Source organism: Apium graveolens, chromosome 7 (genome assembly GCF_009905375.1).
Source record: "Apium graveolens cultivar Ventura chromosome 7, ASM990537v1, whole genome shotgun sequence".
Lineage (NCBI taxonomy): Eukaryota > Viridiplantae > Streptophyta > Magnoliopsida > Apiales > Apiaceae > Apium > Apium graveolens.
Window position 1 is genome coordinate 7118292 of NC_133653.1, and position 17904 is coordinate 7136195.

General features: G+C 34.5%; 1 protein-coding gene across 3 annotated transcripts; it reads left to right on the top strand.

Moving 5' to 3' along the window:
- Window positions 1-76: 76 nt before the first annotated feature.
- Window positions 77-10471, top strand: LOC141670691 (uncharacterized). 3 transcript variants are annotated; one of them, XM_074476643.1, is made up of 24 exons: window positions 77-459; window positions 952-1048; window positions 1168-1865; window positions 1967-2035; window positions 2108-2245; window positions 2360-2477; window positions 3268-3350; window positions 3538-3633; window positions 3791-3959; window positions 4041-4183; window positions 4260-4346; window positions 4412-4597; window positions 5146-5313; window positions 5936-6056; window positions 6155-6224; window positions 6694-6781; window positions 6870-6990; window positions 7323-7516; window positions 7615-7723; window positions 8510-8665; window positions 9079-9181; window positions 9498-9671; window positions 9743-9888; window positions 10033-10471. In XM_074476643.1, the coding sequence occupies exons 3-24, from the start codon at window positions 1620-1622 to the stop codon at window positions 10224-10226; spliced, it is 2979 nt and encodes a 992-aa protein (XP_074332744.1). In that variant the 5' UTR covers window positions 77-459; window positions 952-1048; window positions 1168-1619; the 3' UTR covers window positions 10227-10471. The 3 variants fall into 3 exon arrangements, with proteins under 3 accessions (XP_074332744.1, XP_074332746.1, XP_074332747.1); XM_074476645.1 differs by having other exon boundaries at window positions 1505-1865; XM_074476646.1 differs by lacking the exon at window positions 77-459 and having other exon boundaries at window positions 899-1048; window positions 1505-1865.
- Window positions 10472-17904: the final 7433 nt, after the last annotated feature.

Genomic DNA, 17904 nt, shown 5'->3' on the forward strand with positions numbered 1-17904 from the left:
CCAGCAGAAAATTGCTCTTGCCCCTGCACCAGTAGTGAAAATCATATGCTTGATTTATATACTGGAGTCCTATTTACTTCAGTCTCGCAAAAAAATGAAATCACATCAGGATCAAAGTTACATTTAGAGGAATGTAGCACATACAACGTTCCCAACCCCCCTGCACATTCCTACTGATGACCTTCATTGCCAACTTCCTGCACCTTCCTACTTAACACGTTTATCGCGATCGGTGATCCTGGTCCTTAAAGTCTGCCACCGTATCTGATCAGTCGACTCAATTAGATTCCGATCTTCCAAATTGAACATGCATGTGCAATTACCTTCATTATCTTACTTGCTATCAGCCATAGTAGAACTTCAAGCTTCAGTCCCCTCTCATCGGTCGTTTATTGTTTAGTATTGGCACACTCAATACGCAGTGTTACAGATTTCGGAAATCGGAATTATTCGATTGAGGTACAGATTTACGATTTATTGGATGATTTTTAAAAAATCGGTGATTTATCGGATTTGACCGATTTATCGGCGATTTTTGAAAAATCGGTTGATTTCTATAACAGGTCTCAATAGTAAGACCTGTGAATTTTTTAAATATTTTGTGTAAAATGGCAGAATGATAGCAGGTACTGAAGCAAATGAATAGCTAAAATGACTATGAAATGATATAAAAATAATTCTAAATATATAGACAAAATCGAAAACAAACAATTACTACAACTGCTCTTTTGTTTCTGCTGCTCTTTTGAAATAAACAAATGGAAGCATGAAACACATGTATTAGTAGTATATTAGAAAACTGTCTCATTCAACAAGACATCACAAATGCATCAATATCACCGAACTTTGTTTCGTGCTTGTTAAATACTTGCAGGCAACTTATGTGATCATTTGTTTATTGTGTATTTGATATTATTATTGATTGGTTTCGTGATCCATTCGCTATAACAGGATAGCTGATATGGCACTGACAATGTTCTATTAAAGTATCTGTCGAATCGTGCTACTGACATTGTTGCCAGAGGTGCAGGATCTTGCTCATCTGTTTGTAAGTGGTGCTCTTGCTCCACATGAGTTAGCTAATGTTTCGAATTCTTAACTTGATTGTTTAAATAATTGCAGGCAACTTATGTGATCATTTGTTTATTGTGTATTTGATATTATTAGTGATTGGTTTCGTGATCCGTTGGCTACACGTTATTTCATTATCATATAACACGATAGCTGATATGGCACTGACAATGTTCTACTGAAGTATCTGTCGAGCTACTGACATTGTTTCCAGAGGTGCAGGATCTTGCTCATCTGTTTTTAAGTGGTGCTGTTGCTCCTCATGAGTTAGCTAATGTTTCGAATTCTTGACTTGATTGTTTAATAAATGATTAAATGTACATTTTATTAAAAAAGAACTGTCGATTCTTTACTTAATTTGAAGAATATTGTGTTTTTACATTTTGGATTAACTGAATTAAACAGGTATTTGTGTCTGAATTCATAAAAACAGAATATGTCGAGGATGAGTTTTGGATTTTCAAAAAAACTCGTGATTTATTGGAAGAAGTGCATCGAAGAAAAGGGATTTGATTAAAGGCTGGCCCGGGAAAGCTTTGCTGTGTAAAATGGTTGGAGTTGAAGCTACAGCAGCAGGTTCAGGTATTCAGTCAGGAAATATGGTTTTCGAACCTATTCTGGAAGAGGGAGTTTTCCGGTTTGATTGCTCTGCTGATGATAGGAATGCAGCATTTCCGAGTTTCTCTTTTGCTAATCAAACGGACAGGGACACACCGCTGTTGAATACTACAGGGAAACCATCATTCACCCCTACTTTCGAGTGTGTACTTGAACAACAAACTGTTACAAGCGAGGTTAGTTATTTGGCATATTTTGTAAAATCTCTCAAAATTACTATGTGATATATGTGTCGGTTTTTTATGCACTTTGCTGATTTATTATCGTGTTATTTAAGCTTCCTGTAGGTACCACATTCTATGGGACAGGAGAAGTTAGCGGACAGCTTGAACGTACAGGGAAAAGGGTACTACATCTCTTAATTGGTTTCACAAGATTGCTTAACTTCTTCAAGGATTTAATAACTCTCGTCGATTAGGTTTTTACTTGGAATACAGATGCCTGGTGTTATGGTGCTGAAACGACATCTTTATACCAGTCACATCCTTGGGTTCTAGCTGTTCTTCCAGATGGAGAAGCATTCGGAGTTCTTGCTGATACAACAAGACGTTGTGAGGTTATCATGATATGTTTCGTATAGTTTTTCACAGTATGCATGAGTGGCTTCTTATATATTTTCTATACACACAACGCCTACTGACTTGTTAGTTTACCCAACTTTTTTGAACAGATTGATTTACGGAAAGAATCAACTATAGTATTTTGTGCTCCATCGTCATTTCCAGTCATTACTTTTGGCCCTTTTCCGTCACCAGTTGATGTGGTAGCATTATTTTCTCGCGTAACTGGTAAGTTCCTAAACCACCACATAGATTGATTATGATCTACTATATTTGGAGGGTGGCTAACATGCTAAACGAGTGTATAACTGCTTAAGTTTTTTATGTGAATGTGCTTGAACGCCAGATTAGTGAAGATTACCAAAGTGCCAAAATTAACATGAAGCCATCAAACTAGAAAAAAAATAAAATTACGGCCACCATATCTGGTAATATTAAGCTAGTCTCTTAATGTTATATACAACTTTTGGATGCTAGAAGGGTGTGAAACTGCTTATGTTTTCAATGTGAATATGCGCGACACCATATCTGTAAATTATTCACTCTACGTACAGAGATCCGATTTATCTTCTGCAGAAAATGTGGATGAGTAATTATATGCTTTTTATTTGGTACATTAGTGACTATCACTGATATCACAGGTATGTTCAGACAATGTAGGTCTATATACAATGACCATATATATTTTTTCTGTCTACTTAGTTTTGTAATATCACATGCAAAATTGTTCTAATATATGCATTATGCTAGTGCAATAATCCTGATTCAATGTAATCGTTGCAATACTAAATCTAGTTGTGTTTCAGGTCATAGTAATGTATGCTCAGTTATGGTGCATGACGCTTTCTGTTATTTCTCTGAAATGTTGTTATGCTCCAAATGAACCTTTTCATTTACATGAAGTGGAGTTCTCTTTTAGTGTATTTTTTGTTACAATGAATATGGTTTTTTGTGTAACATACAGACAAGAGGATGGTGTTTATATTTAATTAAAATTGTCTATTCATTTTCGTACTAGGCACTGTATTTATGCCCCCAAAGTGGTCATTGGGCTATCATCAGTGTCGTTATAGTTATGACTCTGATAAACGAGTTCGTGAGGTTAGTCATTTATGTTGTACTGACTTATCCCAGATGCTTTTCAGTTTTGGCAAGATACAAATCATATACTATTGGGCTAAACTTGTTTATCTGGGCATTATGAAATGTGTCTAGATATTTTGTTATTGATAATCAATTTTATTCGAGTACGTAGCATGTATTTCAATTTTCTTACCCATTTGTGCAGATTTCCAAAACATTCCGAGAAAGAGGTATACCTTGTGATGTCATATGGATGGATATTGACTACATGGATGGCTTTCGTTGTTTCACTTTTGACAAGGTATGCTTCCATGATTACCTCATATGCTATGCATATAAACTTTCACACAATATAGGAAAAATGACAGAGGCAATTAGTTCTTGATATTTTATTAAAGACTAGAACTGCAATTAGCCCGGCTATTCAACAAAACAGCTAATTGTTCATTTACTCTCAGGAACATTTCTCAGATCCACAATCTTTAGTGAAAGATCTTCATGATACTGGTTTTAAAGCAATCTGGATGCTTGACCCAGGAATCAAACAAGAACAGGGTTATTTTGTTCATGACAGTGGTTCTGAAAAGGACATCTGGACCCAAACAGCTGATGGAAGGCCTTTCGTGGGTAAGTTTCTATATGAATTCACGTTGTACCTGTAAACTGGCCGGGGCCTTGTGTTTGCTAAGTTTTACATGTCTCTTTTAGGGGATGTATGGCCGGGGCCTTGTGTTTTCCCTGACTTTACACAATCAAGAGCTCGTTTGTGGTGGTCAAGTCTAGTTAAAGATTTTACTGAACATGGTGTGGATGGTATATGGAATGATATGAATGAGCCCGCTGTCTTTAAGGTGAAGTCAAGCTAGTTTTTGACATTCCATTATTCCGTATCACTGCTTAATCTCCATCTCATTTGTTCTTTTTCAGACAGTTACCAAAACCATGCCTGAGAGTAATATTCACAGAGGAGATGCTGAACTTGGAGGATGCCAGAATCACGCGCATTATCACAATGTAAAATTTGTTGGTCCTGCATTTCTCTCTATGTAGCTTTTACTCAGTTTCGGTTGTTTATTTAGGTATATGGAATGTTGATGGCGAGATCAACATATGAAGGCATGAAAGTAGCTAATGAGAGTAAGCGTCCATTTGTACTCACTAGAGCTGGATTTATTGGTAGTCAGCGATATGCAGCAACATGGACTGGCGATAATCTATCAACATGGGATCATCTACATATGAGCATATCCATGGTTCTCAATTTGGTAATCAGCTTAGTTTTTTTTGCTTGTTTGTCTGATAAATTATTTTGTATCTTTCCTTCAAAAGCTCCGTTTTCTATAAAATTTCTCACAAAAGCCATTTGACTCACACAACATGTTCTATGAATTTCATATATTTCTACACATGTTTAGTGGTTCCAATGAGCTGCTAGAGGGAGTAATAACCAACATAAATGGATCTAGTTTAACTTGTATGCTATAAACTATATTTTCAAATGCTTCTCTATTTCGTAATGGGGTGATAGTAAGAATAAATGCACTCTGCATACCTCTTTATTTGGTTATCAACTGATGCATCAAAAGGGTTTAACCTTGACTTGAGAATTTAACTGTAAACATAAACTGCTGTTGATCATTCCTGATCATCGTTGACCACTACGAGGTGCTTCTGAAAGTAATACTGCAATTTCTAATTCGAATCTTATAATTATGCGGGAGAGTTTCTCTTGTTTAACTGGAATTGAATTCACTACTTCTGCAATAAGCTTTTGCCTTTCAAATTACTTTGTAATAATTAATTTTGTGTACAGGGGATTAGTGGTCAGCCACTAGCAGGGTCAGATATTGGCGGATTTATTAAAAATGCAACACCAAAACTCTTTGGAAGATGGATGGGTGTTGGTGCCATGTTTCCATTTTGCCGCGGGCATTCTGAGAAGGGCACCTCTGACCATGAACCTTGGTCTTTCGGGGAAGAGGTTGGCATTGTTATTACAAAGATAGCTACAACCACTTCCAACTTGTTATGTGGTTATATGTATGTGACAGCATGTATAAGGGCATTGTTTTTGTCTACCAACTGCATTACTAGCATTTGATAAATCAATGATAATTCCTAAATAATAAGCATTCTTTGTGATATTTCGACAAATCACCAATCAAGCTTTTCTGAGGTGGTAGAACCAGCTTATGTTCTGAAGTAGTTATATCATCTTTACCTACAAGAGTTTTACAAACCGGACTGATCCTATTTTTTATACTTTGTTTCTGTACTCCCCTCTCCTGTATTGTTTTTGAGCAATGCTCAATATGAAGATGGGGAAGCAATGACTTGTTCTTTATGCAAGTTCAAAAAATGACTTGTGCTCTCAACTTCTGTTGGGGAGCAATATTTCCATGCACGTAATAGTTAAAGCTATGTTACCCGGACTCTTCATTTTATCTTGGAGTACCCGTGTCGGACACTCGACACTCGAACATATTTCAACAAGGAACATTGTTAGCTTTATATACACGTTTTATAATCTTTTAATTTGCATCAACATCTGTATCATGAATGATGGTGCTAAGTGCCAAGCCTGACTTCCAATGTTGTTACAGTGTGAAGAAGTATGTCGATTAGCATTGAGAAGGCGCTACCGTCTTCTACCACACATATACACCCTCTTTTATTTGGCACATACTAAGGGAATTCCAGTTGCAGTTCCAACATTCTTCATTGGTGAGCTTTTTTTGCTATTGAATTGGTTTACATGGATACACCAATCCATCTATATGTTGTTCTTATACAATTTTGTACATGTATTTTACTAACTGCAGATTCAAAAGATCCCAAGTTAAGAACACATGAGAATTCGTTCATGTTGGGATCCCTTCTCATTTATGCAAGGTTCAGGTTCTCTTCGTTTTTTATGCGAAATAAATGATTTAAGAGTATCATGCATGTTCTAACTTCCCTATCAACCCCTTCCGCCGTTGCCTTATATTTCCAGCAGAGAAAAAATGTTGCAATTGAATTGAATGACTATCAAAAATCTCCAATAGGAGTGATAGTATATAAGAACTCCTAAAGTAAATGTTCATTTAATTTTTTGTCAAAAAAATTGTTGAATGGGGATATTTGAGATCTTTCATGTTACTGCAGTTTCAGCATAAGAAATTATGGTTATGTAGTTATGTCTGTGGAACTTTTAGGTAATTGGCCTTTTCGCAACATATATTTTTACCCTCAGTAATAAATTACAAGTTTCTGTCTGATCTAAATTGAAACTTAATGAGTGTTATGGATTAAACTATTGGAAAAAATTTAAAATAAAAAAATAATCTTAGCGTAAATAACTTTATTTTTGTGGTAGCAGCACAATGCATGATCATGGAATACATCAGTTGCAGCACACATTGCCTAAAGGCATTTGGTTGAGATTTGACTTCGACGATTCACATCCGGTACTACATCAAACACTGAAAACATATTGGGTCTTTTTTGTAGCAACATTGACAAATTCCTAATCTTTCATTTTTATGCTTATATCAGGACTTACCAGCTCTGTATCTGCAAGGTGGATCAATCATTCCCTTTAGTCATCCTTGTCAACATGTTGGCGAAGCTAATCCTAGCGATGATCTATCAATACTCATTGCTTTAGATGAAAACGGTACTTCTTTTGCTTTTGACTTTTGCCTATCAGATACAGTGAAAAAGTTAAGATGTAGGTTTATAAACAGGCATTATACTATACTGAGCATAATTTAGCTATAGGATCATGTGAAATAAAATTTTTGATAATTATTGTCAATTTATTTGGCTTCAAATGCTGCAATATATACTGTTTGAGGCAAAATAGTCTTAGTGAACTTGCCAAAATAGTATTCCAGATTTAATTACAAAATAATTGGATTAAAATTAATTTTTGGCTTAAAGAAAATGGCTTTTTTTTAATATAGAACTGCACTTAGTCGATTATTGATTTAATTTTTGGGTTTGTAGGAAAGGCTAAAGGTGTTCTATACGAAGATGATTGTGATGGATATGAATACATCAAAGGAGAGTATCTTTTGACAACATATGTTGCTGAGCTTCGGTCTTCAGTTGTTACTGTGGGAGTTTCCAACACTGAAGGATTTTGGAAGAGGCCAAAACGCCGTTTACATGTACACTTATTGCTTGGAAAAGGTGCTATGGTATGCTTCTTGCCAATGTAGTGCAATGCTATGGAACTTGATATAGATAACTGCTTCATAGACTTTTTCGGTTTGAATTTTTGAGGTTCTTTTAACAGCTTGATGCATCTGGAGTTGATGGAGATGTTATCCAAATCACTATGCCTTCAGAAAGTGAATTGTCTGATTTAGTATCTGCAAGCGATAAAAAGTTCAAAAGTCGAATTGGTAATACACTAATACTCCTTGTTCACGTGAAATTTAGAATTATGCTATAAAATCTGTGTAGTTAAAATTGACTCTTAATAATTGAATATATAATATTGTCAATACAAAATTTAAAGAAAAAGTGAGCGAAAAATGAATGCATGGCTGGAATAGTATGAAAAAGTATACAGTAAATGGCAAACAAAGAGGAACAAAGAATTTTTAAAATGACAGCTATGACCGGAGATCTATTTTCCCTGAAACTACTGAATATCAGTTTCTTCTGACTTATATTTGCATATTTCATCATCTCCTTCACTTCACATGTTGATCTCTGAAGTGATGATTATCACTCCTCTGCAAAACGTTGTCGGTTAAATATTTATTTATGCAATTTACCAGTTTTATCTATCAGCATGATCTCCCTTTTTGGTCACACCTCTAACCTTCTTCTTCTTCTTCAACTTTTCAGTGCAATGTCTTGTTTGTTTCATGTTGAAATGTGTTTATGTTTTCGGTAGTAGAATTTGGGATATAAGTAACTTGAACAATTAACTAAAAAACGTCAAAGTCATTCCTGTTGTAATGAGAGTATTCATGAAAAACAGCAGTGAGACTTATAATAAGTAGCAAGTTGGTAAATTCAGTTGTCAATAGAAGCTAATTTCAGAATACACAGTCAAAGCCTCTTACACTTAAACATAGAATTCTTTCGATCATTGATGAATCAGGCTCTACTTTTGCAACTTGTGATATTGGCTTGTGGTTAGTCTGGTTATTTCCTGTTGCATATAAATTTGATTGCAGAAACTGCTAGGCAAATTCCAGACTTGGAAGACGTATCTGAAGGAAAGGAAATAGAGCTTTTGAGGACTCCTGCGGAATTGAAAAGTGATGACTGGATCCTTAAAGTAGTTCCTTGGGTAGGAGGGCGAATTATTTCAATGGAGCATATTCCTTCTGGTAATGCTTAGTTAGTTATCAGGCTTTACATTTACATGACTATATATTATTGATAACCATATATTGTTATTTATTTATGCGTTTTGCCTTCGATTTTTTTAACTTCCAGATATTCTGTGTTCAACATTTCCTGCTGCCACTTACCAAGTCCTCTCACTCCTTTTTCCTGCCTCTGATTAGAAATGCAAATATTTTCCAGCAACGTTCAAAATTTTAAGAAGTGTATTGCCTTTATTGTTCAATCCAGAACTATAAAGTGAAAAATATAGATTTTACCTTCCATCTTAATGTTAGAATACGAAATTATTTGACACTAAGTAAATGCAAAATGGATTCTAACTTTTAAGAAATATATGAGCTCAATTCTCTGAAATCTTAATTTAAGGGTCATAAGATGATATTTCCTGTGGCAGGAACTCAATGGCTTCACAGTCGGGTCGATATTGATGGGTACGAAGAGTATAGTGGAATGGAGTACAGATCTGCTGGATGTTCGGAGGAGTATACTGTTACTGAGTGAGTGAAACTTACTCCTCGACTGCTAGCAAAACATAATATCTACTTCTTTTTGTAAATACAACAAATGTTTGCTTCTTATTTATGTAACATTGCGAGACACACTTGCACACACATCTTGGCTGATGTTTCTATGGCATGATCTACAAAAAAAGAATCTTATCTACTTATTGCCACTTTTACTCTCTATGCCTTCTCCACATCACATGACCTCCAAGTACTGAAGCTTAGTCAGGGACATAAAATTAACTTAATTAAGACAGCGTATCTTTAAGATTTTTGCCTATTTTTTTTCTGAATGTACTTTCTTTCTCAGTCGTAATCTTGAAGAGGCTGGAGAAGTGGAGTCTCTTTCATTAGAAGGTGATGTTGGTGGAGGACTGGTTCTTGAAAGGATAATATCGTTACCTAAAGATGAACCAAAAGTTGTCCAGATTCATTCAAGAATTATAGCTCACAGTATTGGTGCTGGTTCTGGAGGATTTTCAAGGTTTGTTATTATGTTTTATATCCTGTATGATATTTTAACTTCTTACTTGAGCTAACTTTACATATCCATAGGGTTGTTTGCTTGCGGGTGCACCCTACGTTTAGCCTTCTACATCCTACAGAATCATATGTCTCGTTTATTTCCATCGATGGTTCTAGGCATGATTGTAGGCCAACTTCCAGTGAGCAGAGTTATGAAGGAGACCTTCGGCCTAATGGTACATATCGTCAGAAAACTTTCAAGAACTGAGCTCCATAGTCCATACTGTTCTTGTTTCAACAAGTTGTCTTACTAACTACTAATTTGCATGCACGGTTTTTTAACTGTACACTAATTGTCTTACGATTTACAAATATTTCAGGCGAATGGATGCTCGTGGATAAATGCCTCAGTGTGGCTTTAGTGAACAAATTCAATGTCAGCCAGGTTCACAAGTGTCTCATACACTGGGGAACCGGTACAGTTAACTTAGAGCTCTGGTCCGAGGCGAGGCCTGTTTCGATTAAGTCATCTTTGGCAATTTGTCACCGATACGAGGTGAGAGGAGTCTGTTAACTTTGAAGAAAGGCGATCACAGAAGACATCTAAACCAGCAGAATGCATCTAAAATGCATTCAAACATGTCTTTCACTGGTAATCTTACCTTGGCATCAAGTATGCCATGTCTGTTCATTGCATTTGATTGAACAAGTCCAGAACATAAGCCCTCAGTTTGCTGTGATGAATAAAATTGGGAGGGACTGAAACTAATTTACATTGCCTTGATAAACTTTTTAAATATTAAACTCAGACGGTTCTCACTTTTTTTTATTTTTCTGTAACATCCATCGACGAAATCTGCTAGGAACTAGAAACTTTCCTTTTTTTTGGTAGTTAAACATACGCACACGTCCACCTTATTTTTGACAAGATTCGAACTTCCACCTTGTTTTTGACAAAATTCGAACCTCGACAAAATATGATAGGAACCACATGCACACTCATCCACCTTATATTTGACAACATTGAATCTCAACATCCCGTGAAGGGAGTCGGAAAGATACTAGTACATCAAGAGCTGTTCGTATGAATTATGAAATTCAAACGGGTAATTTGTAATTTTGACATTTACAAATTAGATATCCAAAGGAAGTCTCATCTTTCCAAAAAAATCCCAAAATTGACGAGCATTAGTAGGATTCATATTAACATGCCTACGTCCAATAAAAAACAAAAAATTATTTTTTTGGGGAGTTTTAGAATTTAAAAAATGGGCTTCTAATTTCATTTTCTAATTATAAATTTTATCACTTTCAACTTGTGAATCCATTAGTTTTATCACATTTTGTAAAAAAAAAAACTTGTGAATCCATCCATTACTTTTAACAAAAAAAAATCACAATAACATAATTTAATTTTAATCACAATATTTGGACATGCCTTTCCTATATCTCCCATCTCAACAGCCAAAGGATTTGTTGTTTTTCGTTTGTTTAATTTTTTTTAGTGTTAAATTGAGGACAATTTTTTGAAATCCAGATATGCCTCTCACTGTTATGTATATTAGTGGATAACCCTATAATATTCTAAACAACAACCTTTGATTTTTCATAACTTAGACTTTTGGCCTTTTGAGATTCATGACTCTTAACTCTACAAGTTCATGTATCTCATAACTCTACAAGTTCATGTATCTCATATCTTGTAAGCCTATAAATGACCTCATATTTGAGTTTGTAAGATATATAAATGACCTCATATTTGAGTTTGTAAGATATACAAGAATATATGTTCTGTTTGGAATTGCTATTAAAAATTGTTGTGCTGTCCGAAAGCTGCTGAAAAAAGTGTTGTTGTAAAAATCAGATGACTGTTTGATAATTTTTTTTGATATGTATATGTTTTGATGCAAAAAATTAAAAATAATAATGTTTTTGGTAATGTTTGATGGTGAAATCAGCATCTGCTTCCCGCAAAAGTTGAAAAATAGCTTTTTCTAAAAGTATGGGGACTTACTTTCTCTAACAACAGCTTTTATGCTAAATTTTTTTTTACGAAAAGTAACTTTTAAATTTTACCAAACAGTTTTTTAACTGTTTTTCAGCGAAAAGTTGGTGTTGCGGTCAGCAACAGCAATACCAAACACACTCATAGTGTGAAATTATTATTCTCTCTTTTCTATATGCTCTCTATATAGTATAACATATATTTATTCTGCAACACGTTATCAGCACGATAATGTAAATAGGTGTTGGAAATCCAAGAAGAAGAAGGATTCTACGAAACTTTTATTATTTTAGTTTGTCCATTAGGTAAATACACTATTTTTGCAATAGGATGATCTTCATGTGCTTATTATGTGCCTGATTCTTGTATATTTTGTATCTGATTCATTATCCATCAGAATTTATTGAGCTTATACCCGTTGTAAAGGTTTTTTGATTATATACAATATTTCTTTTTTACGTTTTTCCAAAATCTGCTTATAAGTATGTCAAAATCTGCATTTTGTGTAATCTGATTGTATGATTCAAGGTGATATGCAGTAACTTCTAAAATTCATAGTAAATTGAATATTTGTTCAAATATTATGAGCAATACCATTCTCGAAATATCTTTTCGATATCTACCTTTTGTCTTTACATTCCATTACCATATACTGTGATTTCGATGTCTTAAATATCAAAATACTATCATAATCAGGAGCTGATTCTGATTCTACAGTCCACAAATATTTGTTTTCTGAATTCGTTACTTGTTCGTTTTCAACGAGCCTTACCATTCTGGAAAAGTCCCGAAATTTTCTACATTTTTCGTGTTTTATACTTTTTCTAGATAAAATCATCTTCATAGAGTAAATTGGTATTCTTTGAAACTGATCAGATTTGACTTTATCATAATTAGCCATTTTGTACGATATTTGATTTGAGATATTGGATCAATATGTTTCATCCTTACTTGCTTTAATAGTTCTCAACTTCCTTTCTTCATTATACTAGGAAACTATATTTTTTGGATTGGGTTGAGATAAATTATAAATGTGAAAATGGGTGCAACGTGCTAGACGCTATGTATACAGTAGATTGCATTCAATGTATTAGTAGATTGAATTCAATGTACCATAGACATACTCAAGTTCGCATAACTAGCACATAAAATGTTAGTATTTTACAAACATCACATAATAATATTTTTTGAGTTTACATTTTCATGCATGTATGTGATCTCCATGTATTGTCAATAAATAATCATGTTATATTGTCATGCATTTTTTAATATTAATACATATGTGTTTTCTTTGCGTATTTTAAATATTGACCGAATGTGCTTATTATAATTGATTAATTATATTATGTTTATTATAGTAATATAAGAAATGTCGAATCTTACAAAACTTGAGTTCAACGCACTTGATGTCACCGGAAAGAATTACTTGACATGAATTTTGGATGCGGAAATCCATCTTAGCACTATGGGTCTTGGTGACATAATTAAAGAAGGGAACAAAATTTTTGAGTAAGAGAAAGCAAAAACTATGATATTCCTCCGCCACCACCTTGATGAAGGATTGAAAATCGAATATTTGGTTATTAAAGATCCAACAACCCTTTGGAAAAATCAGAAAGAAAGATATGATCACCAGAAAACTATTATACTTCCTAAGGCTCGCTATGATTGGTTACACTTGCGCTTGAAAGATTTTAAAAGTGTAAGCGAGTATAACTCTGCAATGTTTAAGATTACTACTCAGCTGAAATTATGTGGTGAAAATATAACTGATAAAGATATGTTGGAGAAAACTTACTCCACATTCCACGCCATTAATATGCTCCTATAACAGCAGTATTAGGGCTGAGCAAAACCGAACCGAAACCGAAAACCGAACCGAACCGTGCTAGTTCGGTTCGGTCCTAATTTTTTCCAAAATTCATTTTATTCGGTCCGGACCGAATAGACCGAAATAAAATTCGGTTCAGTTCGGTTCTTTTAAAAAATATTTCGGTCCGGACCGAATAGACCGAATAGACCAAATCATAAATACTATAATTTCATATTATATACATTTTACATATATCTTAAAAATTATAATCATACTCTATAATTTGTAATTATATTAATACACTATTAGAACTCTTCATATCACATTAATTTAATTATATTTTAGATTTTACAATTTGTTGTTTAATTTTTAATACAACTTCGGTCCAGTCCATAATATAACTTCGGTCCGGTTCGATCCAAGAAAAAATGACTATTCAGTTTTTCGGTCTATTCGGTTCGTTCCGATTTTGGACTGAACCGACCGAATGCTCAGCCCTACAGTAGCGTGAAAGAGGGCTTCAGAAATATTTCGAGCTTATATCAGTCTTGCTTCTTGCTGAGCAAAATAATGAACTATTAATGAAAAATCATCAAGCCCGTCCAACTGGTTCAACATCATTCCCTGAAGTAAATATTGTTACCAGTAATGATCTTGGGCCAAGTAAGCAATTTGGACGTGGACGTGGATTTGGGCGTGCTCGTGGATATGCTGATGGTTGTGGTTTCTTACATGGCCGAGGTCATAATAATAAAAAATTCTCAAATTTTAAAAGAAAATCTCACCACCAGAAATGAACGAAAAATGAGGAAAAGCCTAAAGTAAATATGATGGATAAAAGGGTTGAAAGTGCTTGTCACCGCTGTGGAATGAAAGGCCATTGGAGTCGTACATGTCGTACCTCCAAGCATGTGGTTGATCTTTATCAGACCTCTTTGAAAAATGTTGAAACTAATTTCACTGAAGAAGTTGATCTTTTGGGAATTTCCCATCTTGAAGCACACATTGGAGGTGGAGGCCAAGTTGATCCTTCGAACCTTACACATATGGAAGTTGGTGATTTCTTTGATGACGGTGATGCGGAGATGGCCAAATCTGGCGGTGGAAATAATTAAGTCATATATTAAACACCTTGTTTTATTTATTTAAATATTAAAATTTTATGTTTGAACACTTATGTGGTTGGTTTATGTTTGCTATGTAATGTTTATATTTGCTATGAAATTTTTGAGATATTAACTTTCTAAATTTATATTTATATATTTGCTTTCTGAAGATATAAATATGGTCGGAAGCCTCTCATTAAGTGCAAAAGAAGAAGAATCCTATGGTTTGGCGGATAGTGCAACAACACATACAATTCTAAAAAATAAAGAATATTTTTCGCATCTCATTTTAGCTAAAGCTAATGTAAACACAATATCGAGTGTGTCAGATCTTATTGAAGGCTCCGGAAGAGCAAGTATATTGTTACCTCATGGTACACATTTATTTATCAAAAATGCAATGTATTCCACCCGATCAAAAAGAAACCTTTTGAGTTTCAAAGATATACGTCAGAATGGCTATCATATTGAGACGGACAATTAAAATGACGATAAATATTTACATATAACATCTTTACTCTCGGGGAGGAAACAAATTATGGAAAAACTCCTGTCATATAATTATGAATTATATTATACTTTTATAAATCCAGTTGAATCACACATGGTGATAAACCAAAAATTATCAGACCCGACAAATTTTCTTATATGGCATGATTGTTTAGGCCATCCGGGTTCAACAATGATACGAAGAATTATAGAAAATTCATATGAACATACGTTAAAGAATAAAATTATTCCATTGTCCAAGGATTTTTCTTGTGTTGCTTGCTTTCAAGGAAAATTAATAACGAAACCATCGCCTGTTAAATTTGCAATTGAATGTCCATCATTTTTGGAACGAATTCAAGGAGATATATGTGGACCTATTACTCTATCAAGTGGACCTTTTCAGTACTTTATGGTACTTATTGATGCATCGATACGTTGGTCACACGTTAGTTTACTGTCCACCCGTAATATGACATTCGCCAGACTCCTTGCTCAAATAATTCGATTGAGAGCACAATTCCCTGATCATAACATAAAAAAAATTAGATTGGACAAGACATTCGCCAAACTCCTTGCTCAAATAATTCGATTGAGAGCACAATTCTCTGATCATAACATAAAGAAAAATAGATTGGACAATGCAGAAGAATTTTCATCTCAATCCTTCAATAACTATTATATGTCAATTGGGATTGAAGTGGAAAATTCTGTTACCCACGTACACACTAAAAATGGTATGGCCGAATCTTTCATTAAAAGGTTACAACTGATTGCTAGAACTTTACTTATGAAAACAAATTTACCAAATTTTGCTTGGGGACATGTGATATTGCATGCGGCTTCTTTAGTCCGGTTACAACCGACCTCTTATCATCAATATTCCCCTATGCAACTTGTAAATGGTAAAGAACCGAATATCTTTCATTTAAGAGTTTTTGGGTGTGCAGTTTATGTTCCGATATCTCCTCCCCAATGAACAAAAATGGGACCCCAAAGAAGACTAGGGATATATGTTGGGTTTGACTCTCCCTCAATTATTAAATATTTGGAGCCCATGACTGGTGATTTATTCAAGGCAAGATTTGTCGATTATCAATTTGATGAGACAGTTTTTCCTGCATTAGGGGGAGATAAGACAAAATTTGAAAAAGAAAAGCAAGAAATTTTGTAGAATGCAATATCCATGTCTCATTATGATCCTCGCACAAATTAATGTGAACTTGAAGTTCAAAAGATTATCCACCAACAAGAAGTCGCAAATAGATTGCCTGATGCATTTACTGATGTCAAGACTATGATAAAGTCACATATACCAGCTGTTAATGTTCCTTGTAAGATTAAACTCCCTGAAGGAGAAAGTAAAATCATGCTAGCAAATGAGTTTAAATCACGCCAGAAGCGTGGTAGACCTATTGGATCCAAGGATAAAACTCCAAGAAAAACAAGGAAAATTGATAAAGAAGTTGATACATCAAATGACATCATTTTAAAGGAAAGAGGTGGAACAGAAAAAAATTGTCATGGATGATATATTTGCATATGCAGTTGCACTTGACATTTCTGAAAAAATCGAGGATCATGAGCCTAGACCGCTCTATGAATGTAAAAGAAGAAATGATTGGCCAAAATGGAAAGAAACTATTGAAGCAGAACTGAAATCACTTGAAAAATACCAAGTTTTTGGACGCATTGTCCAAACACCTGCAGTTGTAAACCCCGTTGGATATAGATGGGTATTTGTGCGTAAAAGAAATGAGAAAAATAAAATTGTGAGATACAAGGCACGCCTTGTTGCTCAAGGCTTCTCACAAAGACCGGGGATCGATTACGTAGAAACTTATTCCCCGATAATGGATGCACCAACATTCAGATTTTTAATAAGTTTATCAATTCTAGAAGGGCTCCGAATGAATTTAATGGATGTTGTGACTGCCTACTTTTAGGGGTCACTTGATATTGACATTTACATGAAGATCCCTGATGGATTAAAAATGCCTGAAGCATATAGTTCAAGACCCCGAGTGATTTACTCAATTAAATTACAGAGATCATTATACGGATTGAAACAGTCGGGTCGTATGTGGTATAATCGTCTCAGTGAATATCTTTTGAAAGATGGATATATTAATAATGTTATTTGCCCATGTATTTTTATTAAAAGGACAAAAATGGGGTTTACTATCAGTGTTGTCTATGTTGATGATATAAACATCATTGGGACCTCGGATGAACTTCACGAGACGATTGAATATTTGAAAAGAGAATTTGAAATGAAAGACTTGGGTAAAAGGAAACTTTGTCTTGGTTTTCAAGTTGAACACTTATCTAAAGGAATCTTTATCCACCAGTCTTCATATTTTGAAAAGATTCTTAAACGATTTATTATGGACAAGGCATATCATGTGAGTACACCCATGATTGTACGATCATTAGAAAAGAATAAGGATCCATTCTGCCCAAGAGAATAGGGAGAAGAATTTCTTGGTTCAGAAGTACCATATCTTAGTGCCATTGGTGCACTAATGTATCTTGTCAATTGCACACATCACGATATTGCATTTTCTGTTAATCTATTGGCAAGACATAGTTCTGCTCCAACTCGAAGACATTGGACTGGTGTGAAACGGATATTTAGACATTGAACTGGATATGGGTTTGTTTTATGCTAAAGACTCACAAGTGGAATTAGTTGGTTATGCAGATGCAGGATATCGGTCTGATCCTCATAAAGGAAGGTCACAAACAGGTTATACATTCACGTATGGTGATACTGCAATATCTTGGTGCTCTACAAAACAGACTCTTGTAGCAACTTCTTCAAATTATGCTGAATTAT